This window comes from Clytia hemisphaerica, unplaced genomic scaffold, assembly GCF_902728285.1.
Source record: "Clytia hemisphaerica strain Z4C2 unplaced genomic scaffold, Clytia hemisphaerica genome assembly, whole genome shotgun sequence".
Classification (NCBI taxonomy): Eukaryota; Metazoa; Cnidaria; class Hydrozoa; order Leptothecata; family Clytiidae; genus Clytia; species Clytia hemisphaerica.
Genome location: NW_027104209.1, coordinates 296461 through 322880, shown reverse-complemented (window position 1 = coordinate 322880; position 26420 = coordinate 296461). Strand labels below are relative to the sequence as shown.

At 35.8% G+C, this 26420-nt stretch overlaps 1 protein-coding gene across 2 annotated transcripts in view; it reads left to right on the top strand.

Annotated features, from left to right (window-relative positions):
• Nucleotides 1-26420, top strand: part of LOC136815491 (outer dense fiber protein 2-like) — a 52192-nt gene that overhangs the window by 8088 nt on the left and 17684 nt on the right. Inside the window, exons 2-5 of one of the 2 annotated variants that reach the window (XM_067071936.1) lie at nt 11280-11445; nt 11805-11840; nt 12124-12186; nt 13832-13924. In XM_067071936.1, coding sequence (XP_066928037.1) covers nt 11320-11445; nt 11805-11840; nt 12124-12186; nt 13832-13924 — 318 coding nt within the window. In that variant the 5' untranslated portion in view covers nt 11280-11319. The remainder of the gene's footprint in view (nt 1-11279; nt 11446-11804; nt 11841-12123; nt 12187-13831; nt 13925-26420) is intronic. The other variant, XM_067071937.1, reaches the window with a different exon arrangement.

Here is a 26420-nt window from a genome sequence, read left to right as displayed (position 1 = left end):
CCTCCTGATCTACCATTTTTAAGGATCAAGTCTGTCAAAATGTGCTTCTAAACTCTCAAATCTTCAAAGGTGAAATTTACCAACCCCATAAAACAACTTTGCCATCAACCTTTCACCCCTTAAAATACTTAGAGATAAGCCTAAAAGTACAAAATATTCCTAAACCTTTCCTTCTCTTTTGATAACTTGAACTTTGGGCTCATTTAACTGCATTTAAGAGAAACCAGGTTGATAGCAAAATTGTTTTATGGGGTTGGTAAAGTTCACCTTTGAAGATTTGATTTGTTCAATTCAATTCAATTACTGTAGGGAAAAAGGGGAAATAAAAAGAGTGGGGCAGTCAAATTTAAAATGCAGACAATTAACTAAGAGCCTTACCTTTATCACAGTTTGGTAAGATATAACATCTTTGTAACATTCAATTCATATGCATACTCTCGGGTACCCTAATAGCCATCCCCCCGCTAATTAATTTTTCAAAAATTTTCCGCCCAGGACATTCTTATTCCAACCCCCCCCCCCCCCGCTTATTAATTTTTGGGAAAATGTTTTTGAAAGTTCCCTCTTTTGTCCTAATTTTGCTGTATTAGCCTCCTTTTCAAAAATTTTCCACCCAGGACATTTTTATTCCAACCCCCCCGCTTATTAAGTTTTGAGATTTTTTCCAACCCCTCGCTTATTCCAATCCCCCCGGCTATTAGGGTCTTGTAAGGGTCCCACCAGTACAGTGCTAACTTTTCATACAAAATTTAGGGCATGGGAGCCAAACTTGACTTGCCACCAAAAGCAAAAACGTCAATTGGATGTTGCACTGGTATTCCCCTCAGGCAAAACTCGTGAATTCTGTAAAGTTCACGCAAAATTAAAAATAGCTGCCAAGCGAGCACTGACAAAAACAAACAATCAGGAGTTTTCAATCCTACTGCAGCAGAATCCCCAGACAAGACACGGTTCGACTGTGATTGAAGCAGATTGAAGTAATCCATAAGGCCTAACTTGTGTCCGCGTCATTTTCAGCCTCAAAATGTGAGTCGGTCGGTCGGCCAGTACAGACTTAGACTCCTATATCAAGACTACGGGATTTTGAGTACGAGCAGATTTTACTTTCGTTTTGAGTGGTTTCATTTTCGATTTCAAGCCAACAACTTAGCAACAGGGTGCTCGCCCATAGTTACAGGGGTTTGTGCAAATAAATAAACATAGAAAATTTTCCAAATCCCTCATTTTGATTAAAGCAATGAAATATGATACTTTTTATGTTTCACTTTTTTGCACCTATTCTTCAAAATGAAAATATTTAAGATTTTAAGTTCTTCTTTTATTCGATGATTTTTTACAGCACTTTGTTGACAATCTAACTCTAGTATCAAATTCCCGCTTTCTTCAGTAAATTGAAGATGAGAAAAAACCTAAGCCACAAATCACAGATTGAAACCAATATAAGGGTGGGATTTTACAGCTGCCCCTCGTGCAAGGCACTGAGAGGCCACGGGTGCCAAAAAGAAGGGCCGTTTGAAATACGGCAACCTCATTGGTGGAAATTTGATAAACAGCTGCGAAGGAGCGCTGGGAAGCAATCAGTAGAAGAGACCACCATTTTTGTTAGCAGATTTTAATATATACTTCTCTCAGGGATTACTTGTCAATGTACATATGTACACATGTGTTGTGTCAACTTGTCAGCATTGTATTGTTGTAAGGGAAAAGATAAAAGAGGTAAGACTAGCCTAGTTTCTAATCCTGATATAGGAGTTTAAGTTTAGACTGTTGGCCGGCATACAAAAGCATCGGAAAAATGCACCCTGAACATACCCTAAGTTGGTCTAATATCCACATCCCTCGTCTAATTCTGACACCCTTCTTTAAAGAAAGGAATAATATGAAAGGTTGAATGACTGATTGAAAAAGAATTATTCCTCTCTGTCTACTAAGCAAAGAAAAACAGTTTCAACCTTTCTTTAAATTTCAGCTGATAAAAAGGGCGTCGGAATAAGAGGGAGGGGTGTTGACATGAGACCAAGTTACGGTAGGTGGTTGGTGCGTGCTGCTAGCTCTGCCGCTAGACTGGGGATACTCTGCTGATGATAGATGGTGTTTGACTCGCCAATCTGATAAGAATTGTTGGAACTTGTTTGCGAGGTCCTCCATCAGATTCTGAACTGAATTCTTCTGGAGCGCCGTAGTTAGTGAAGAGGGTGCGGCAAGTGGATATCAGGGTGGCACTGGTGGCTTCATTGGTTCCAAAATGATACAGGCAGTTCCAGCCGCTATATTTATCAATGATTGTCAGATAGTGGTGAATGTATCCCGAGTTTATTGTTCTACATCTGCAATTTGAGCTTTACTAAGCTCATTTGACTTCAATCGATACTTCGATTATCAGCCGGATTGAGAGAGACTGATATACGAGTGAAGGTAGAGAGTCTAGTGATATTGATAGTGGTGACTTGCAATAATGAAATAATCACCGGTGATCATTTGGAATGTATATTGCGTTAAAGAGCTTTGGATGATCGGTTCCTTGGGCTGACTGGGTGAGTGACTGATACAAGTTTTACAGCAGTCACGGAAGTGGATATCTTTGTTGATTCCCTGCCAATAGATACAATCGTTGGCTCAAGCCTGTATGCCTGGTTGAATTGCACCAAATCTGTACCGTGGTTTTGTAAACAAGGCAAACTGTAGAATGGGATACGTTCGGTATTAGAGCTTAAGTTTTTGTGGATTTGGTACTGTGGCAGAAAGTATCAGTCGGGACTAAGTCATTTTTTTATATTTTGTTTTGTCTTGAAATACTAGCAAAAATCTGTGACCATCAAGCATATACCTGTCTTCCTACCACTCAATTTTTAATTAGACTTTCTAAATTCTTGTCAATTTTATGTAAAATGTTACTCTATAATGGAAGTATATGATTTGCAAATTACAAGCTATTTCTTGAACCAAACTTGAGGTATAACTGAAAATTTGTGTCGGACGGGACACAATTTTGTTGTTTTCAGAGCAAAATTTGGTGTTCAAAGCTTCTTAGAGGAAAAACTTAATCAAAATCTTTACAGTTTTCTGCACTATTTGGTCACATCTTGATAGGAGAATACTCGAAATACAAAAATGCATCCTCAGAACATACAGTTCTTGAACAAATAAGCATCTTGTGCTGAATTTACCTTTGAATACAAAAGAATAGTGTCCATTCTGTCACACATTTTCAGTGATAACTCAAGTTTGGTTCAAGAAAATGGCTTGTAATTTGCAAATCATATACTTCCATTATAGAGTAACATTTTACATAAAATTGACAAGAATTTAGAAAGTCTAATTAAAAATTGAGTGGTAGGAAGACAGGTATATGCTTGATGGTCACAGATTTTTGCTAGTATTTCAAGACAAAACAAAATATAAAAAAATGACTTAGTCCCGACTGATACTTTCTGCCACAGTACCATATCCACAACAACTCAAGTTCTAATACCTAACACATCTACTTATAATGGCAATTTGAAGACAGTTTGTCTAGTTTACAAACCCATGGTACAGATTTGGTGCAATTCACCCGCCTGTGCAGCCTTGATGGGCGGAATGAAGGGCTTGAAGGATCTGATGATGGAGGTTCTTGAGTATCACGAGGTGTTTGTCTAACATTATTAGACCATTCCAATGCAATAGACGATTTCTAACTTCCCAGAATGGTCGTAGATTGCCAGGTAGGCTTTCACGGGCTGTTGGGAAGCCATCCTGGAAGGTTTGTAGCAGTAACGAGTAGTCAGTATCAGTGTTGATCCATCTTGACGAATCTGATCGAGAGTAAGGAGTGGAACATGGTCAGTTGTTTGGCACATGTTGATGGCGGAAATGGCATTGACTTCTGAATCGATGTCTTGATTACGATCATCTTTTTTTGTCATTGTAGCAGTAGTTGTCGTTTGACGCAACACCTTCATGGTCTCCTTGTATGAGTTGATGGAAGCTACGCTGGCAGGGTTCCTGGACATGGCATCGGGTCCACTCAATCATTCCAGGGCAATACTGGATGGTGAATCTGAATCTGAGGGAATGGCTCTTTAGCTTTTGAATCCAAGGATTCTTTACTGAGCTGAGGTCCCGATCGTTGAAAATACCCAGCAATGGTTCATGGTCCGTCGTGATGATCAGGTTGTTGCAGTCGAGGACGAACATCTTGGCGTGATCGCGTGACCATGCAACGGCAAGTGCTTCTCCTTCTGTTCGGCTGTACCGGCTCTCGGAGTCAGATGTGAATGTTGAGCCTGCATAGATGAGCTTCCATCCATCTGGACAGCATACAGGTGCATTCTTTGTGTCACATTTACAATGCTGTTGTAGTAGTAAATACCTATATCCGTCCTGGCTCCAATCAGTTTGTAAACAAGTTGTGGGCTTATATTCGAACGAACGAATACCTTCACTAACATTTGCAATTAACAATTGCTTTGATTCAATAAAAAGTTTGTTCAAAGTCTCATCCCAATAAAATTTTGATTTGTGTTTCAGAAGTTCCCTGAATGGAAGTATTACTGGTTCAATAGAGTAGGCCCAAGCAACTTGGTTGACTATCCCAAACCACGAGCGTCAGTAATGTTTTTAGGTATGGGAAAGTTCTTAATAGCGTTCAGTATTGACTCAGTGGGTGCAATTCCATTTGGGGGGATTCTAAGTCCGGCAAAATCAACCTGTGTCTTGACAAAACTGAAACTTTTCAGCATTGAGGACGATTCCTTTCTCGCCACAAAGTTGAAGGTAATCCCATGCATGGTAGAAAGATTCCGTGATTGACGAGTCGTACAACAGAGTATCATCCACACATTTCACCTTTTGTGGTACATCTTTAATAATGTCATCATAACGACTGGTGTAGGCATCACCAGATGCTGTAAAACCTTGGGGCGTATGAAGATATCTGTATCGTCCCCATTCAGTTATAAAAGTTGTGAGATGTTGGCTCTCTTCATCAATTGGTACAGAATGATATCCATCAACTGCATCCAAAACAGTCTTCTTGGTATTGGGAGGTACTTGACATGCGAGTTGGAACGGGAGAGAGTAATGGTGAGTTTCGCGTTTACACTGTATGTTGATTTGTTGGAGGTCAACTGTTTCGTCTAATATTGCCGTTTTTCTTTCTGGCTGTGACCATGGTGGTGCACCACTCGAATGTTGTTCCAATCGGTACAGGTGCTATAATGCCTCTCTTGACGTCGTCGTCCAGACTCTTGACTGCTTCCTTAAGGTGGAAAGGCACTGTGATGGGGTTATGACGAACATGTGGCTTCGCATTAGGTAGAATGTGGATGTGGGCAGGTTTTGTATCCATGGATGGAAATGGTCCATCTCTGTTGAACGTAGTTTTGTAAAATTGTTCTAATAGGTAATGTTTTAGTTTTGGAACATTTTCCTCTGTAGGTTCAAATGGTAATTTTTCTGGACGTTGAGGTAGATTACTTACCAGGGTGTCAACGGAGGAAACAGTTGTTGACATGGGATATGGAAATGTCTCTGGTAGAATGTTCAATTCTGTACACCCTTTACGGCTGACGTAAATTCTGTCAACTTTTTCACAAATATATAGCGGTTGAGTAGTAGTGTGATTGTCAATTGTGAAAGTCATTGGTAACCAGCCAGAACAACATAATTTGGATCCGCCAATGGCTCGAACTAGTTTATTGCATGGGATCAATCAACAATTGTTTGTTTAGTTTGAGTTTATTCAAATGTTTGGGTCCAGCTAAACAAATGCTAGCTTCACTATCAGAAAAGATTTTCATTGACGTGTCGGTTGGTCGTATTAGAGGTTGGCATAAGTTTTGCATTTATTTCACTGACCTCTGCAGTTGGACAGAACGCTTTGCTATTTTCGTCATAGGTGACATGGGTCAATAGTGGTTTGGCTGTTTCTGATTTTGGTTTTCCGACACACTTTCAAAAAATGATTTGATAATTTGCAATTATGGCATGTCTTTCCCCATGCTGGACACTTGGATGACCGTTCTTTTGATCCGTGGGTAAGGCTGCCACAACCGGAACACAGAGCTTGTCTGGTTGGAAGCTTTTGGCGTTGATATTGCGATGTTCGGACCGCCATTGCATCGGATGCATCTTGTAAGCTGGCATGATCTTGGAGGGCCGTCTCGAAGGCTTCTGCATGCTTGACGACATCTTCCATACTGTTGAGGGTGTTGGCCTTAGCAAGGATGTCGACCTGTAGAACTTCGTTATGTAAGCCCCGGATCAATTGGTCTCTGTTGTACGAAGGTGAGAGATCATGATGACATTGTGGGCACGAAAATTTGCAGTCTTGTGCTGATGACTTTAAACGAACTAAATAGTCGCTTAGTTATTCATTTTCGTGCTGCAATAGTGATGAAAATTGCATTCTGTGGATGGTTGGATTCGATTTTTTCGTAACGATGGTTTCAATGGCATTCAGGAAATTGTTCTCATTGAATATTAGAAAGTTTGGATGGTTGTTTATGATACTTGTTTGGGTAGCATCGTCACATGCGTTGTAAATCATTGATGCAATCTGGTTTGCTGGGATCCCTGCGATTTGTTTGTAAACAGCCCAATCGATTTTGAATTTGCGAAACTGCTTGCGAAACTTACGTCTGACAGACGTAATGGAAGGTAGTTTTGCAGATTTATGTGAGGCGACTGGTACAACGGAAAGAGTTGGATTAATTGTAGCATGCGTAGTCGAGTTTGGGGTACTGCTACTACTGACGTGAAAGTTGGAGAATAGCTTCATTATATCCCCAATAACTGTAATGCCCAGGTCTCTAAGGAATGACCTGTCCATAGAGGGCAATATCTCTAATGTCATTCGATTCTCTGTGAAGCTCTTTGCATACTGGTGTGCGGCTTCTTCTGGGATTCCAGCATCCCGTAGGTATTTTTCCCAGTCTTGATCTGACTGTGACAGCGCCATGTAGAAAGGTGATTGAAAGAAACGAATTAGTTTCAATGATGGCTAAGGCCACATCTAAATATATTATTTGTAATACATTAGATCTAAATGAAAAGAAAGAAAAATATAAACTAATCTGAACACACTCTGAATCTAAAAAATTCTTTGAATAACATCGCTGAAAAATCTGACAGATCTTCCGACTCTAAACCAGACGTTACTAATCGATAAATTCGAACAACCCTTCGAAGACTCGATAACCATTTGAGTACTTTGATTGTTATTGGATACTTTCGATAACTTTGACAACTTCGATAACCAATTACTATGATATATCTTTGGTTTTTGAAAAGCCAAAATAATTAACAATCCAATATCTCTATATATTTGTGTACACTAACAGCCTTACTTGTTCATTCTTAAATAAGTAAGCAATATTATTAGGGTGATATTTTATGAGATACTGCAAACAATACTTTTTAAATATTCTGGACAAGAAATATTGGACAGCCTAAAGCTAATCACAACACTTGAACTTAGAAGTTTTGCGGTAAAGCACAAATTATTGTCAAAGTAGGATTTCCGAATGAGTCTAAAAAGTTTTTAAAGTAAGATTTAAGTACTGTTAAATCCATTTAGTTGAAGTAACCTGTTTATATTCAAGATAAATATTCACCAAACTGTGAAAGGTTGAGGCTTTTTCTGAAAATATAGGCCCTGGAAGGTAGGAAAGACCAGATGCCAGTCTCATTGTTTTACATATTGTGTACTTAAAAATAAAGAAACTGCCATAAAATGTCATCTGTTGATGGAAATGACCTGAAATCTTTTGCAGTTGTTCCCTTAATGCCATTGATTAGTTTGCTAGAGAATATCAACCAATATTTTGACAATAATTAACCTTTAGAGCCCCCCAAGTGGACCTGATTTAACATTTTAAGAGGGAAAAAACAACAAAGTTAAGCAAATTTTCAATCGATCATATCTTTAAGAGACTTTAAACCCCCACTGAGATGTTTTGAGGTTATAAACTAGAACTACTAAGGAAGCCTTACTGAAAGTTTCAAAAAAATTTGTTGTCGCTTCAAAAAGATAAGCCATCTTGAATTTTGCTCCAGATTTGCCAAAATAGCAATTTTTCGGCCATTTCTGACGGTTAGGCAAAAATAGAAATCCTGAAAATTTTATTTTTGTGGCCAAAACCCACCAGTAAACCACTCCAGGTCAAAAGTTTGCTTCAAAAAAGTCTCAAGGACCATCAGCAGACAGCTAAAATTGCCCTCTACAGGAGGTGCTAGAGATTTTCGGGGAAAATTTTGGAGACTCAATTTGATTTTTTCTGATTCCCTACAAAAGGTTCTTGAAATCCACTGTAAATCAGCTTTCTAATGTACTTGAATGAAAATTCATTGGCTTTCAAAATCTTCTCCCCATCAGAATTCATGATTTTTAGGGGTAAATTTTCGCTTAGTAGCCTATATTTGAGACGCTGTAACTTCAAAACTACTCGAGATATCAAGGTGAAATTTTCAGGGTCTTATTTTCTTCTGTGATGAAACATTTGGTCCAAATTTCAGCAAAATCCAAGAGGGTGAGGTATCACACCCTGAAGACTCTTAGAAAATGACTCTTAATTGGCATCATATTAAAGTGTCATCTTGTAGAAGAAAGATTAAATTTGGTACAGTACTCTTGAAAACTAAAAATGATTATATTCGCTCATCTCTTAGAACAACGTCAAACTCATCACTCATCTTGTTTATTAAGACAAATTAATTCATTCATTCATTGCATACTTGAACCATAATGAAGTAAATTGCAGTGAAGAATCATATTTTGGCTGTTGGGCTAGACGTTTGAAGTGTTTTTGAAAGGGTTAGGGAGCTGCCAATGTAACAAAAGATTTTGAAGAGCATTTCAATTAGAATTCTTTAATATGAAAAAAAAAGTTCAAAAGTATCTGAAGAAGATTGATTTTAACCCGTCCAGTTCCCAACTTTTTGGACCTACCCCGGTGGGGTGAAGGTCCTATAAATTAACCCGTGTTCGTTAGTTCGTTCGTTCGTTCGTTAGTTACCAACTTTTCTCGAGGTTGGCTCATTCAATTTTTCTGATTTTTTGCACAAAGGTGCATTACTATAAACCCTCGAATGTGACGGAGCCCGATTTTCGAAAAAAAATTTTTTCCGGCCGGTAGAACCGGAAATGTCCCGAAAAAAGCGGTTTTTTGAGATTTTCTCGAGATTTTATCATTAGTTTTTTGCGATTTTTTGCACATAGATGCACATTAGTACTGCCGAAAAGGTGTCGAAAACCGTTTGCCGAAAAAAAATTTTTTCCGGTCTGTAGAACCGGAAATGTGCCGGAAATTGTCGTTTTTTTCACATTTCCGTCACATTTTTTCAACTTATTTAATTGTTTCTTTACAGAAAAATGTTCTTTATAATGATGCCCAAAACTTAGCATTGTTTGATTTCCAAAAAAATCATCCTTTGAATCCGGAACTCCTTAAAAATCGCCGGAACAGCCGAAAACCGGCGTAAAACGGTTTTCCTTCATTTTTTCAACTTATACTCGACAGATTTTCATGATTTTTTGCACAATGATGTAAAATGGCAATGCCCAAAATGTGACGAGCCCAATTTTCGAAAAAGAAAATTTTTCCGGCCGCTAGAACCGGAAATGTCCCGAAAAAAAGCGGTTTTTTGAGATTTTCTCGAGATTTTATCATTAGTTTTTTGCGATTTTTTGCACATAGATGCACATTAGTACTGCCGAAAAGGTGTCGAAAACCGTTTGCCGAAAAAAAATTTTTCCGGTCTGTAGAACCGGAAATGTGCCGGAAATCGTCGTTTTTTTTTCACATTTCCGTCACATTTTTTCAACTTATTTAATTGTTTCTTTACAGAAAAAAAATGTTCTTTATGATGATGTCCAAAACTTAGCATCGTTTAATTTCCAAGAAAATCATCCTTTGAATCCGGAACTCCTTAAAAATCGCCGGAACAGCCGAAAACCGGCGTAAAACGGTTTTCCTTCATTTTTTCAACTTATACTCGACAGATTTTCATGATTTTTTGCACAATGATGTAAAATGGCAATGCCCAAAATGTGACAGAGCCCAATTTTCGAAAAAGAAATTTTTCCGGCCGCTAGAACCGGAAATGTCCCGAAAAAAGCGGTTTTTTGAGATTTTCTCGAGATGAATGATTGATTAAAGTGTCGATATTATTTTTCTTTCACCGTTAAACATCGATGCGTTTCTTAATTGCTTTCTCCGTTCCAATAGATATATAAATCGAAATTTAAAATTATACATTACTTCCATTAAATTCTAATTATTCGTTTTATAAATAGGTAGGTCCATTAAAGTATTACTTGTTGTATAGAAAATTGTACTTCAACATCCCAAAATCAGTCTAGTGGTAGAAAATCTGCTTAGGGTGCAAAAGATGATAGTTCAACGCCATGAAGAAGAGGTTTTGGAGAACTTTGTTAGATTTTTGAAAACGTTTTACAAAATGTTGTAAACGCACACAAATTTTAGCGCATTAATATATAGATTTTCTCTACATAATTTTCCTGAAAAATACAGTAATATGTTTTGATTTTAATGTTCTGATTTTAATGTTCCATTCAATATAATATATACAAGAAAAAATTATTAAAATTATTATTAAGAAATTGTTTAGATATGATGTAACTCTGTTTGCTGTTAGGCAAAGTTTTAACACTGGCATGGTTTTTTTGCCACATTCACCAAAATTAATTCTTGTCAAATTTGATTTTTCTTAACTCGAATTGCAATAATCTTTCACCTACTATATAAATTTTTGTCATTCCCAGAATAAAGATTTTTTTCATAACTTTATAGTGATTTGTGCCATTCAGTGTAGTAACATCCAATAGATTAGAAAGTGTTAATTGTGTCAATTAGTCCTGATAATTAGGGATTTATTTAAGCCAATCGAGCTGGAACTGTTTTTGTAAATTTAGAATGAGTTTCTATAAATGCCTGAAAGGGTATCTTCTCATCGAAGCTGTGTAATTATGAAAATAGGGGTCTGGGACACTTTAAGCCCCCTAGTGGGTTAAGGGAAAAGGTAAGATGAGGTTCCAGAAGGTGAAGCTGCCGAACAAATTTGATTGTGTAGATAATGTTGGTTATTTTTGCCTGTAAACACAAAAAAACCAAATTTTCTTAGAAATTATTTATTCTATACTCGGATCGAGTTTCAAAAACTCAATCTTGGATTGGGTATTTTAGCCGATATAGCATATACAAACATAAAAAAGTGCTCAGAAAAATCACTGATAATAATTAGTAAATTATCTAAACTTTTTAAATTGTTACTCTTAGGTCAAGTGTATCCCACAATCGAAAATACGACGACCAGAAAATGTCGTCAAAGTCTAAAACAAAGAAATCTACATCGTTTGATCTGAGTAAAACATCACCTGTCCATGTTCGATATGCTAAGAAGAAACAAACCAATCATCTAACACCCAGTAGTAATTTGAAAAAGGTAAGAGAAGTTATTTATGATTTACTTTAATGGGATAAATTTTCGCGGGGATTAAATTTTGCGGTTGAGGTTATCTGTATAATTTAACGGATTGCACTATCAGGATACAATATTTTCATGATTTAATGTCCTTTTTACTGCCAAATGATACATGCCGGTTGTTGAAATATGCATTAAGCGCTTCTTTGATGCCAGTTAACATTTTAAAAGTAGTTATTTGTCATTTTTTGAGATTTGTTAAAAAAAAATTTGCGGTTAAGACCTTTTCATTGGGACTTAATTTAGCGGATGACACCTAAATCAAAATTAATCAATGAATCTGAACCTCTCTATTTAAATTTGAAACCCTACTTTTATAGCCTGAGAAACCAAAGAAAAAGAGCAAAGTTACTAAAGTAAGTATACATTGATTACTCGATATAAAATCCTACTCGAAGCCAAAACCCATGCAACATCATCATAGCATCGGCCTAGGTTTAATTCCCATCAAATATTTCAGTCCCCCAAACAATGCGAAGGACTTTTAGCTACCAACCCTTTCAGGCGTGTGTTATTGGTTATTTAATAGGCTAAAAATCCAAGACATTCCTGAAATGTAAGAACGTCAGATGAGGAATACTTTGTTACGGTAACGGTGTAATTAAAGGTATTTTTATTTCATTATTCTCGTTTATTTAGTCGAAGAGACCGTTCATTCCAGCACCTGGTAAAACAAGCCCTGGTAAACCTTATCAGTGGGAGGTGAGATTCTTACAATTTTTTTTTTGGTTTCAGAACTACAGAAATGTATGACGTTGCTAGGGTGGGAAGAGACGGGTTTTGAATTAAATCTGATTCCGCAAGAAAAAAAATGTCAAGTGAACAAAACTGCGGTCATGTGGCTAGCAATTTTAACTCACTTTCAATTTTGACCTTCTATATGGGTTATTTGGTCTTAAACTAAAGTGTCGTTAAGATGAAGTATTTTAGGAGAAAAAAAACCGGACGGGGGTCCTCTTTCGTTTATAGTGCGCAAAGATATGAGAAATTAATTTTAGATCAAAGCAGGAGAGATAATACTATAAAAATACACCTCAAAAAGGCTGTAGTTTTGCGATTTGATGCGCATCAGAAAAATAATCGAGAGTGTAATAATTATTGTCAAATAAAAAGAACTATTGACAATTGATGAAAAATGAAGAAGAAAATAAATAAATTCGGTTGATGGATGCTATGATTTTTGTTCATAGAACGTGATTGTTAAGGCTGGTCTCCACTTTTGCGCGAAATGGGCAACAATCTTTTTTTTAACCTTTTTTGCCTGAAGAAAAGATTATGTCAAAGTTTCTTGCGAACAAAAAAAAAGTTGAAGAAAGTTACTACCTTTTTCATCCGTTACGTCGATTTCGACCAATGGAATTGCTTCATTTTTCAACCGACCAATGACCTACAAAAACGTCAAAATGTTTTCGCTCATGTCGCGTGAAAGTGGAGACCGGCCTTTAAGAAGCTCAAAAGAAGAATCACTGCTTAATTTTATTTTAACTATCTTATTAAAGGGGAAAACTTTAGCTCTATACACAGTGCAGAGGATTTGAGGAATTTTTTGTAGTCTTGAAAACTATATTCGTTAACAAATTCGGATGAGTGTGTTATAATGGTGTACTTTTCCCAGTTTTCTTTTATGCTGTATACACTGTATGATATTTTTGTTTGTAAATCATGAGGTTTCTTGTATTTTCATTTCCTTGAGAAGGCACATTTTTCCTTTGGACAAGGTTCATTCTTGAAGGCCCAGATGGAATATTAGATTTTTCTTCTTTCATTTCTTCAACAAGACTTTTTTTCTACAACACGATCCAAGATTTCATTTCAAAAAGCTTTTTGAAAAGTTTACAATGAAGATAATATACTAAACCAATTTGAAACGCTCTCTCCTGCTTTTGTTTTTATATTATGAATATTTTTGTTTATATAAATTCAAATCTTCCTTCTCCTAAGGACTCTATAGTTGTATCTTACTATTTATAATTGGCAAGTCAAACCAAGAGAAGACTCAACTCTTTGTTGAGAACTGATGAAATATTAGTGGGTGCGACGCCGGGTGACTAATATTATTTACAATATTCTATTGGTTGGTTTTTCGAACTGGATTTATTTCCGTCCAGTATCAAAGAATTGCAATTTTGAAATAATGTCACATCGATGTACGATTTGTTGTCAAAAGAAAAACAAGCCATGAAAATCTTAGAAATAAATGATAAACATAAAGATAGCCTGCAACATTTATGAGACTCGAGGAAGAATTTATCCTTGGACACTGAAAACCAGCTCTAGTATTAGTAAGGTACAAATTAAGATTAGAGAACTTTGTCAAGATTTTTGACATTTTGACACTTTTTTATAGAGTAAATCGCACCGTTTGGAAATCAACCCGCCTCCTCTCTCCTCCACACGTTCAAGAACAATGCATATGGATGAGCTCTCCACCACTACTGAGGTATCATCACCTTTTATATTCATTCATTCTTAGTTTCATAGAATTTCTTTTAGGTTCGAATGTGTTACATTTAACAGTGATGAAAATATTGTATAAAATATTGTAACTTTTCTGCCAAAGCTGAACTAGCATCTCACTATATTTATCCGTCTGTTTGATCGATAAAACTTGGTCAATTATTTGCGGAAGCCAGGTTAGGACTTTGACAGGCTGAAACTTTAGATTTTTGCGGGACGATAGTACTCTACAGTTGAACTCATGTAATTCGAATTCTCAAGTGACCGAGAATTTTGTTCGAATTACATGAGTTTCGAACTAGATGAATTTTCTTATTTTTGACCTAATTCGACGAAAAAAGTCTTTCCCAGGTTTACTTTTGAACATTTTTTTGTATTTTCGAGTTAGAATAATGAAATACTAAATTCATGATTTTTTAGTTTTTTTCAGTCTTTGATTGCTTTATTTCCCGCTCTCGTTTCTTGGAAATCTCTTCGGAGATCTTCTGAATCAATGGGATGACTTTCGATGATTCGAAAAGGTTCATCTTTTTGAGAGTTTCGATCGCGTCGTCGATCTCATTTTGCGATGGGTGTGGAATGACAAATTGTCGAGTTTGTCAGCTTCAAAAACTCGAAAAGTTCGAAAATTCAAATTACATGATTAAAATTTCTTGATGGGAGTGGAAAATCTGTTCGATTTACATGATTTTTCGAATTACATGGGTTTGAATTATAGGAGTTTTCTTGTAAGGTAAATTCTGAGGGGACCACAGAATCTGTTCGAATTAAGTGAGATTTCGAATTATAGGAGTTCGAATATATACATGAGTTCAATTAACGGTGCTTGCAAGGGGATGTTCCGCTCCCCTAACCACGCCCTTTATAGGGAAGGCAATAGATAGAGGCAATAGACTTAGGGTCGATCTTTATGGAGCTTTTTATGATTGCATTTACGACCTTTCCTACTATCGTTGACAAGGGGATCACGTACACCTGCTATCATTTGTTTGTCTCGTATTTTTTATCTACCTTATTTAAGCCTCACTCTTTTGCAAAAGCAGGATATATTTATGTTGCTTCCTGCTTTAGCCTGTTAGATGTTAGCCGAACACCCTGATTGACAACCTATCCGCTGTCGTGAAAGCATTAGTTAAGAAAGTCTAGTTACGTATCATTTTTATTTTATCTATCGAAACCAAACGATTAAATATTATTTTGTTCGGGTAGTTTGAAATAATATTAGATTTCATCTTGGAGTTTCGAAAAGTTTTACTTTCGAATGTAATATTTATTGGTATTTTTACATAATAGCTTGGGTTTGCGTTGTGCAAATATATCTCTAGGCTCCTCTATAGAATTTGTGTTTCATACTTTTATCAGCGATTGGGATTTTCCAGAAAAAAACGTATACCCCCTGTTGAGGAGGTTCATTTCCGTTCCAAGGGGGTAAGGTTTGATATGTGGCGGAATTCCATGGGGAGATACAAAAATCTGTCAAAAACAACTGGAATTCCATGGGGTAGCTTTTTAAATCCTACTAAAATTCAGAATTCCAAAGGAGTTTAAACCTGAAATTGCCCGGAATTCCAGGGGGTTACAGCATTTCCTGCCACAGAGGGATGGACCTCCACAACAGGGGTATACGGATTTTTTCTGGAAAAGCCCATTTCTTAGAGGTCTGTGATTGAGCTAATCTTGCATGTTGTTACAATACGATAATTCAAGTGTTTAGGAGTTATTTTCTTCTTATTTTCGGTTTCGTGCTGGTTCATTTTAAACAGTGGTACATTATGAAGAAGATTCATTTTTATATACAGTATAATGGCCCCCAAAACGTAGGTCGTCATTAGAATGAGGATTCTGACCTGTAGATTTATTACAATTAGACGATTTTCGTTTATTTTGAAAGAATGATGGTTGTACTTAAAAAATGAGCATGTTTTTGATGGTTTTAGACAGATTCAAAATAACATATTTGCGTCTGAAGGAAATATTACAGTAGAATAAATAGGCCGATTCCAGGACAGATTAACTTTTTTAAAAAATTAATTATATTTTAAAAAAGTAATTAAAAATTAAAAACACCAATTAAAAATTAAAGAATTAAGAATAAGAAGAAATAAAAACAAAAAAACAATAAAATTTTAAAAAACTTTTAATAAACTAATTTCCTCTAGCATGTTTTTCCATTGGGAATGATTGCTCAGTGTTGTTTGAAATTTTGAAGGTTATAATTTTAGAATGTTTTTCTCAACAAGCACGATTTCTTCACTAATTTTCCCCAATTATGGAGACTCATGTGATAGACATGGCAGATACACAAGATAAAACATTAAAATTTTGATAATATTCATTTACTTTATTTCGATCTTTAACTAAAACCAATACAGTACAATGCAAAAATTATCTGTAAATACACATCACTCTTTCATTTTATCTTCTGAAATCTTGACTCTTCTTTGGATTAAATACCGTCGTTTTTCGATCGCATATTCTAAAGCCTCCTCAAAGTCCATATCTTCCTCGTCTCTGACTCTGTGTAAAGTTTGCATTACAGAATCGTGAACTCTATCTTTTTTCATAACTCGAAGGAACAGGATTCTTTCTTGTATGCATCACACAATTGATAAGCCACTTTCTTGGCATTCTTCAATCAATTTGTCCCAGATATCTATCCTCGTTTCATCCTCATCTTCAGATGATTCGCTGTCATCAGAGTCTACTTCTTCATCGGTAGTCATTGATTCATCGTCTGAATGATCAATCTCCTCGTCTTCTATTTCTTTAGGGTGCAGCCTTGCAACATGACGATTATAATTGCTTTTATTAGCAAAAGTCTTCTCACAATCAGAACATTCATACATTATGTGTCTCTTCTCAATGCTTGAATTATTTGAAAAGAAAACAAGTGTTGCAAGTCAATTTATACCTAAAATCTTACATTGTTTGGTCTTGATCAGCCTATCAACTTTGCGCGTAAATGCTAGTTACTCAGGAAACCCCGTATTCCTTCTCCTTTTGGCATCACCTAGTCCTCAGTTGTTCCTCATTCTAGACTAGTTGTGCTGACCATTTTTTCCCTTCAGGACTACGAGTAGTCCCTTCTCAACAACTAATTAGTCTCAATCTGTTTTAGGTTGGGACTATTCTGTATGATTTATCTCCTATTTAGGACAACCTAGTCCTCTTTTATCTTCTGTTATGACTAAATAGTCTTTTTCAAGACTAAGTAGTCTTGGTTAGTCTTATATGTTTAGAAATGTCTAGTTAAGGACATGTTTTTTGACTGTACCAAAATGAAGATTCAGGGTAGGCCTTCTTTAAGTTGATATGGTCTATAAAATATTTAACTGAGGTAGAATTAGTCTGAATGGAGTAAGATGGATCTTTCCACTCCTTTTTTCTGAACATCTTGAGATATGATCAGTCAAAGTCCGAATTAATTGAGGATGAGAAAAAATCATCGACACTTTTGGACTTTTGAATCCCTCCTCATTTTTCACCTGAAAACTTTTAGTTTTGATGTCAAAAATTACATCACAGGATTTGGTGTTGATTAGCTTTCTGAATCTAATATTCCAATGCCAAAATGAGGAGTAAAAAGGGATCTTTTTTATCATTCTCTGATTGTGGGTGGTAATCCAATTTGGAGCTAAAAGATCCTTGACAAGCTTGAAAGTATCGATTGAAATATCATTATTTTACTCATAAAGCATCAGAGAATCGATATCCGAAACAAGAATTTGCAAAATCGGAGTAGTTTATGATCTAAAAATATTCCGATATATCATTTTCATCACAGCTTACTCCTAACGTAATTTCAGTTACTCCAAACTTGATTTTTGGAAAGTCAATGGTTCCAGGAGTATTTTAGAACCTTCAGGAATCAAAAACATAAAGCTAGCAGTAAAATATGATCGAAAACTCAAAATGACTATTTGATCTTTGCCCACAGTCAGGCAATAAGTCACATCAAAATACACTAGATTTTAGGATTTCAGGTGATTTTGATCATTTCTTGTCAGAGTTACTGCAAATTTCCTATTTTTGAAGCCTAAAATCATTGACAATGGTACAGTAAAAAAAAAACACGTCCTTGACGGGTTATGTTTACTCCTTTTCAGGGGCCTACTAAATCTAGGATACTTGACGCTTTGGAGCTAACGAAAGTTTTTACCAGATCCTGGTCAGCCTACTGTGGCCTGTTTCTTGATAAGATCAACTAATTGCTTAGCTTCAGTTAATCCCACCCTGTTTAATTGATGTTTAATTGAGCAGAGACTCAAAGGCCGCGCGCGACTATGCGCGCCGTAGGCGCGCCCTGGAACAACCCATAAAAAATAATAAAAAATACACCCCCTAAAGGAGTGGGGACATTAGAAGTTTTGTTTCGCGTTGGTGCAATGCAACATGCTCCATCCCACCAACCTGAAACACTTTTTCGCGTCGCCAGTCAACATATTAAAAAGTATCCTTTCGTATTTTCAAATTCTCCAGCAGCCTCAAGGCAATTCAAAAACAATAGAGTAACATAGAACATAGAAGACTAACCAAGACTACTTAGTCTTAACAAAGACTACTTAGTCATAACAGAAGATAAAAGAGGACTAGGTAGTCCTAAATAAGAGATTAATCAAACAGATTGAGTTAATTACAACTAATTAGTTGTTGAGAAGGGACTACTAATAGTCCTGAAGGGGAAATTATAGTCAGCATAGCTAGGCTTGAATGATTAAATTTTGTCCCATGTCAGAAAAAACCTTTTTTTGTCGTGTCGCCACCTAAAATTGGATTTTGAATGGGGAGATTCATATTTTTAAAATCTAAATTACTCTGGGAAAACTAAAACGATAATTTTTATTGACGGTACTCTATTGTTTTTGAATTGCCTTGAGGCTGCTGGAGAATTTGAAAATACGAAAGGATACTTTTTAATCTGTTGACTGGCGACGCGAAAAAGTGTTTCAGGTTGGTGGGATGGAGCATGTTGCATTGCACCAACGCGAAAAAAAACTTCTCATGTCCCCACTCCTTTAGGGGGTGTATTTTTTATTATTTTTTTTGGGTTGTTGCCTAGTCGCGCGCGGCCTTTGAGTCTCTGCTCAATTAAACATCAATTAAACGGGGTGGGATTAACTGAAGCTAAGCAATTAGTTGATCTTATCAAGAAACAGGCCACAGAAGGCTGACCAGGATCTGGTAAAAACTTTCGTTAGCTCCAAAGCGTCAAGTATCCTAGATGTAGTAGGCCCCTGAAAAGGAGTAAACATAACCCGTCAAGGACGTGTTTTTTTTACTGTACCATTGTCAATGATTTAAGGCTTCAAAAATAGGAAATTTGCAGTAACTCTGACAAGAAATGATCAAAATCACCTGAAATCCTAAAATCTAGTGTATTTTGATGTGACTTATTGCCTGACTGTGGGCAAAGATCAAATAGTCATTTTGAGTTTTCGATCATATTTTACTGCTAGCTTTATGTTTTTGATTCCTGAAGGTTCTAAAATACTCCTGGAACCATTGACTTTCCAAAAATCAAGTTTGGAGTAACTGAAATTACGTTAGGAGTAAGCTGTGATGAAAATGATATATCGGAATATTTTTAGATCATAAACTACTCCGATTTTGCAAATTCTTGTTTCGGATATCGATTCTCTGATGCTTTATGAGTAAAATAATGATATTTCAATCGATACTTTCAAGCTTGTCAAGGATCTTTTAGCTCCAAATTGGATTACCACCCACAATCAGAGAATGATAAAAAAGATCCCTTTTTACTCCTCATTTTGGCATTGGAATATTAGATTCAGAAAGCTAATCAACACCAAATCCTGTGATGTAATTTTTGACATCAAAACTAAAAGTTTTCAGGTGAAAAATGAGGAGGGATTCAAAAGTCCAAAAGTGTCGATGATTTTTATCATTCTCTCATCCTCAATTAATTCGGACTTTGACTGATCATATCTCAAGATGTTCAGAAAAAAGGAGTGGAAAGATCCATCTTACTCCTTTCAGTCTAATTCTACCTCAGTTAAATATTTTATAGACCATATCAACTTAAAGAAGGCCTACCCTGAATCTTCATTTTGGTACAGTCAAAAAACATGTCCTTAACTAGACATTTCTAAACATATAAGACTAACCAAGACTACTTAGTCTTGAAAAAGACTATTTAATCATAACAGAAGATAAAAGAGGACTAGGTTGTCCTAAATAGGAGATAAATCATACAGAATAGTCCCAACCTAAAACAGATTGAGACTAATTAGTTGTTGAGAAGGGACTACTCGTAGTCCTGAAGGGAAAAAATGGTCAGCACAACTAGTCTAGAATGAGGAACAACTGAGGACTAGGTGATGCCAAAAGGAGAAGGAATACGGGGTTTCCTGAGTAACTAGCATTTACGCGCAAAGTTGATAGGCTGATCAAGACCAAACAATGTAAGATTTTAGGTATAAATTGACTTGCAACACTTGTTTTCTTTTCAAACAATTCAAGCATTGAGAAGAGACACATAATGTATGAATGTTCTGATTGTGAGAAGACTTTTGCTAATAAAAGCAATTATAATCGTCATGTTGCAAGGCTGCACCCTAAAGAAATAGAAGACGAGGAGATTGATCATTCAGACGATGAATCAATGACTACCGATGAAGAAGTAGACTCTGATGACAGCGAATCATCTGAAGATGAGGATGAAACGAGGATAGATATCTGGGACAAATTGATTGAAGAATGCCAAGAAAGTGGCTTATCAATTGGTGATGCATACAAAGAAAGAATCCTGTTCCTTCGAGTTATGAAAAAAGATAGAGTTCACGATTCTGTAATGCAAACTTTACACAGAGTCAGAGACGAGGAAGATATGGACTTTGAGGAGGCTTTAGAATATGCGATCGAAAAACGACGGTATTTAATCCAAAGAAGAGTCAAGATTTCAGAAGATAAAATGAAAGAGTGATGTGTATTTACAGATAATTTTTGCATTGTACTGTATTGGTTTTAGTTAAAGATCGAAATAAAGTAAATTAATATTATCAAAATTTTAATGTTTTATCTTGTGTATCTGCCATGTCTATCACATGAGTCTCCATAATTGGGGAAAATTAGTGAAGAAATCGTGCTTGTTGAGAAAAACATTCTAAAATTATAACCTTCAAAATTTCAAACAACACTGAGCAATCATTCCCAATGGAAAAACATGCTAGAGGAAATTAGTTTATTAAAAGTTTTTTAAAATTTTATTGTTTTTTTGTTTTTATTTCTTCTTATTCTTAATTCTTTAATTTTTAATTGGTGTTTTTAATTTTTAATTACTTTTTTAAAATATAATTAGTTTTTTAAAAAAGTTAATCTGTCCTGGAATCGGCCTATTTATTCTACTTATTACAACACCAAAATTTGATAAAAATTGCATATAAGTCACTCTTAGCCCCTTAGATATTGAAAACAAATTATGAAAATGGGATATAGGAGACTCTATACACCTAATGTCTTTTAGAAAAAATGCAGATATATCTGAACTGTGACTTTAAAAGATGAGATTATATAGCAAAAGTATTTTGGGGCTCTCAGCATTGATAACACTGAAAATTCTAAATATGAGTAACAGCAAAAAATCTTGGAATTCCGTTCCTACCAGCTTGACTTAATAGTTTAGCAAAAAAATAACAGAGAGATGTACCATCCCTGCAAAAGGAATTGGCCTAAGAAATAATAAAAATTATGTCCTAGGAAAATCATAGCGCTAGACATGAAAAAGAAATTCAAGTAAAAACTAGACAAATAAACTCTATACATTAGCAATCAATCCATTCCATTTCATTCGATCCAAGGCATAATAAAACCAATCACTTTTCTCAATTTCACACTTTTTCAAACATTTGAAAATACCCCGACCATAAAGTGAGCTCAGGGGCTCCTTTTGGCCTTTTGGAACAGACCCAAGACGACAACATTTTACGAGGTAAACTATCATATTTCATACGTGTAACGTGGCCAAGCCATCGGAGCTGCCGTTTGTAAACATAACTACCAATCGATAAAAGGTTTAACTTATTCAATAACTCATCATTAGTTAAACGAAACTCGAAAACATGTTTCATTGTAACACCACACATCGATCGAACACATCGTCGGTGGAATACGCGTAGAACGTTAAACAATTTTTCAGTTAGACACCACGATTCAGATCCGTATAAGAGGATTGGTAAGATAAGCCCTTCGTAAACAGAACTTTTGACGGATAGAGATATGTGTGAGTTGGACAGGACATTCTTACGTAAAGCTCCGAATCAGCAAATACGGCAAATGCTGTCTTTTTTTTAGCAAAATATAGGAGAAAAATAACTTTAAAGCTTAATATTTTCAGTTTCAGTTAAGCTGTTTTAATTTTCACAATGAATTGAACCATTTTCAAAAGAAATTGGTTTTCAGAAATTGTTCAAAATTTTGTATTCATATCTAAAAGAGATTTCGAGAAATTACTAAAAAAAACTCGGTTTTGGGGGCCATTAGAAAAAAAGCTCTTAAAAAATTTTTTAAAAAGAGCTTTGCATGCAACAAAAATGTTTGTAAACCTCCTTTCCTCTAGATTTGAGAAGAATTTTAGATTTGATCGACGTTTCGGAAGCCACATAATGTACATCCGTTTAAGGTTGATTTTGCTGAAAGCAGTATCATTTTTACACAATTTCGTTTCAACACTTTCACAGTGTTATTGATAGTTTTAAGAGAACCGGTAGTTAAAACTAGTTATATAGTAGTTATGTTATAATAGTTTTTGAGTTGACATGAGTGCAAAAAAATAAATAAAGTTAAATAGGGCTGGTCGATATTATTTATCATAAGATCATACGCTCAGCAATTTGTGAGCAATAAATTTGTTCTTATCAAAAGACTTTGTATGGATGCGTGGGAGTAGCTAATGACCCAATTAAAAATTAATCAGGAATGTTATTATGGACTGTCTCTGTGCACACTTATTTTTCGCTTTGTATTTTTAGAAAATACACGGATATCTTACACAGGAATATTAAAATGGCATCGCAATTTTGTTTGTGCGAATTGGAAAAAAATTCTTTATTTATCTTAAAGACGAAACCTTAGTTGGGGAAAATTAACGAAGTTTTCAGGCAAGTGATGAGAAGTTATTCCCCGACAAAATATTTTTTCTGGTCAACTTTAAGGGAGTTATGACTAAACATTTTTGACAAAGTCAAATATCTGCAGTGGAAATGACAGCTTCTATTTCGTTTTTCGAGAACTTGCAGATTCGTTGTAGCTTTTCTAATGTCAATCCGTTGGGTATTAGGCATGCCTGGTCCAAGTTTGGCACTTTGTTCCAAGTTTGCAAGATTTCCATGATATTTGTTTCCCGTCGGGTCTACTAATTTAATAGCTCGAAAAAGACGGAATAGCTCCATCTAGTGTATTTTTAGGATATCTGTGAGGCAATTTCATTGAAAGGTCATTATTAAAATGATATTTGGTTCGTAAAATGCTTTTAGGTGTATAGGTTCATTATAAATTGTTTTGCTACCAAGATAGTAAATGTTGATACGCTGGTTGAGGCTAATAGAAGATGTATCTTCAGTGGATTTGTCATGTGAAATTGCTTCAAAGTTCAAGATTAAAGTGCAAAAGGCTAGAGAGGAATCTCTTGTATTGGAAATTAAGCCACTTTCTAAACCAAAAAGTATGACCTGCGTGGTTTTGACACAGACGCTAGATTGAAAGTAAAGTCTTTCGCAGTGTGCCGTGCGAAAACAAAGGATGTTTAAAGATGCGATCTGTCTTCCAAAATGCCAGGAAATTTTTAAGGTTTCGCTTATTTTTATTTTGGAAAGGTTCCACCCTAGACTTTCGGAGCTCAATTGGCTCAAGTCCGTAGCTCCCGTACTTTTAAGTAAGTAGTTCATTCTGTCGTTTACTTAAAATCATCAGAGTGATTGTTGAAAAAATCAGACCAAGTATAGTCATGTCTAGCCTGTTAGACGAAAACCGCTTTTTTATCGCGATTTAAACAAAGAAAAAATTTGGTTTGTGGGAAGGCACTGGCTAAGTCACGTCTTCTCATGGCACATTTTTCGAAATCTGGAATTTAGCGATAAATGTAACGACTAATCTAGTGTTTGTGTAAAAACGCACACGGGCCGCGCGTAGATGAGTGGTTTGAAACTTCTAATCTTCAGCTATACTTCATTGATTCCGACCACTGATCTCTAACTTACTTGACTGGATCGGGCTCTTCGTATACAGGAAGCGTGTCCAGTTTTAGAGCTGACTAGTCCGCCATCTTGTTTTCAATACACGTATTTCCTATTAGCGGATTCATGTAACAAAGTCACGAAAAACGTCGAGAAGGTCTCTGATTGGCTGAAATATTGCATATACAAGCATATTTTTCAAAATGTCCAGAGTATGAGGTAATCTTTGCATGCCTCCGCCAATCAAAAGTTTGTTTACTCGACGTTTTTTCGTGACTTTTGCATGAATCTGCTAATAGGAAATAGGTGTATTCTGGTCGTTAACAGCGCGACGTTCGATTATCTAAGGTGAATTGGAAAACATCATGGCGGACTAGTCGACTTCAAAACTGGAGACACTTCCACGGAAAATCCATAAGCAGTTAGCCTATCTAGTGTGTAAAAGAATATGATATCTGTGACTCAGACCACCACCGTTAAAAGTTTTTTTGCGGTTTTGAGCGAGTTCTCTGATCTGAAGCACGTAAAAATAACTTACTGAAAGCTAGGGCTGTCATAAATAAATTGGTAGTTAAACGGTGCTTGGTTTTCAAATGATGGTTTTTTTAGAGTGCTGTGTGCGAAATAGACCACCCATGTGTATAACTCTTAATCAAGTATAAGCCTCAACTGAATCAAAGAGGTCATTGTATGGTTTTGGAACACAGGCCATCAACCTAAAGATTTCTTCGTTGAATTGATTATTTTTGAAGGATTTTCTTTTTGAATGAATGGTCGCAGAATCTTTCGCTTGGGAATTATTCGTTTAAGATTCAGTGGGATAAGATGTGTCCTTGCTATATCTTCATATCCAATGGAATAATCACCAATAGAACCACAGAGTTTTACACTTTTTTTTATAAGAACATGCAAAAAAGCCTTCAGATATTCTTAACTTTTTTAATTATGAGCCTAAAAATGTTCTTAGTATGTTCTTATTTTGACCATTTTGTGAGTACTTTTGGTCATTTTTCCTAAGAAAAAGGGTGTTTTTGAGACCACAAAGCCTTAAAATGTCCTTAACTTGTTCTTAACATTTTGGCCATCGAAGCCTTATGTTCTTTATATAGTTTGTTCTTATAAAAAAACGTGTAGCCCAGAAAAGACCGTTTTGCATGTATCCCGATGGAACGATGGAGGGGAAATTTTTAAAACACAACCTTATTAAAAACCTCAGGTACCTGGCATCCACTACGTAACAGACTCGTAATCCTTATATAGACCCTATTGATATACTACCTGCGGTTTTGTAGAGGTCTGCAGTTCAAACTACAAAAACCTTGAATCAGATAATGATGTTTAAAATTAGATGTAAAACGCATGAGATTCAGCATTCGAACTCCAAAAGGAGCATGACAACCTGCTTGGTGATGTTCATGTTTTGTATACTAGTTACCATGCATTCATTCAGGAAGTCTTCTAAATAAAGACTCCTCATTTGATAAGATTAAAAAAAAACACAAAATCACTCATTACACGCTTTTTATGTAAAAGAATATACTCTATAAGAAGATAGATAAGGCTCTAATTGCAAAAAAAATATTAAGAACAATTTAAGAATAGGCTTTGCGGACTTTAAAACAACAAATTTCTTAGGAAAATGGACAAAAATACTCACACAATGGTGAAGTTAAGAACATTTTCAAGTTTAAAAATTAAGAAGTTAAGAACATTCGAAGGCCTCGAAAATTTTGGGTATTCTTATAAAAAAGCGTGTATTATTGATCACTTTGTTTGTTATCTGCCATAGCGACCGCCGAACCAATATAAAGCGATGTGAGCTTTTAGAGGAAAATTTTATTTCTGTTTTATCAATTTTTCGATAAAACACGGTTCTATCTTTTGGTATTGGGACACGGAGACAGGTTTATAGACTATTCTGAATAGTATGTTTGATATATTTTTCGTCACTTTTAATATATAGGGTTTCAGCAACAAGTAACATACTTCGGCCTCTATCGAACATACGGGCCGCTGTGCTGTGGCACACGAAATAGTTCTGCTCAAAAGTTTTTTGGCTTTGGGGAAAGTGAATTTGATTAGAATAATGCCCGGGGGGGGGCAGTCAGGCAAATTGACCGACGGGTATGTGGGGCGGTTAAGGGTATATTTTTCAAAATATCAGAAATGCACTATAAGGGTGGACTTTTGATAAATGTACTGTAAGGGTGGAAATTTCAGCAAATCTGGGAAAAATTGCAAATTTTTGCTCGAAAATGTTGATTTTTTTTGCTGTAAAAGAGTTTGAAA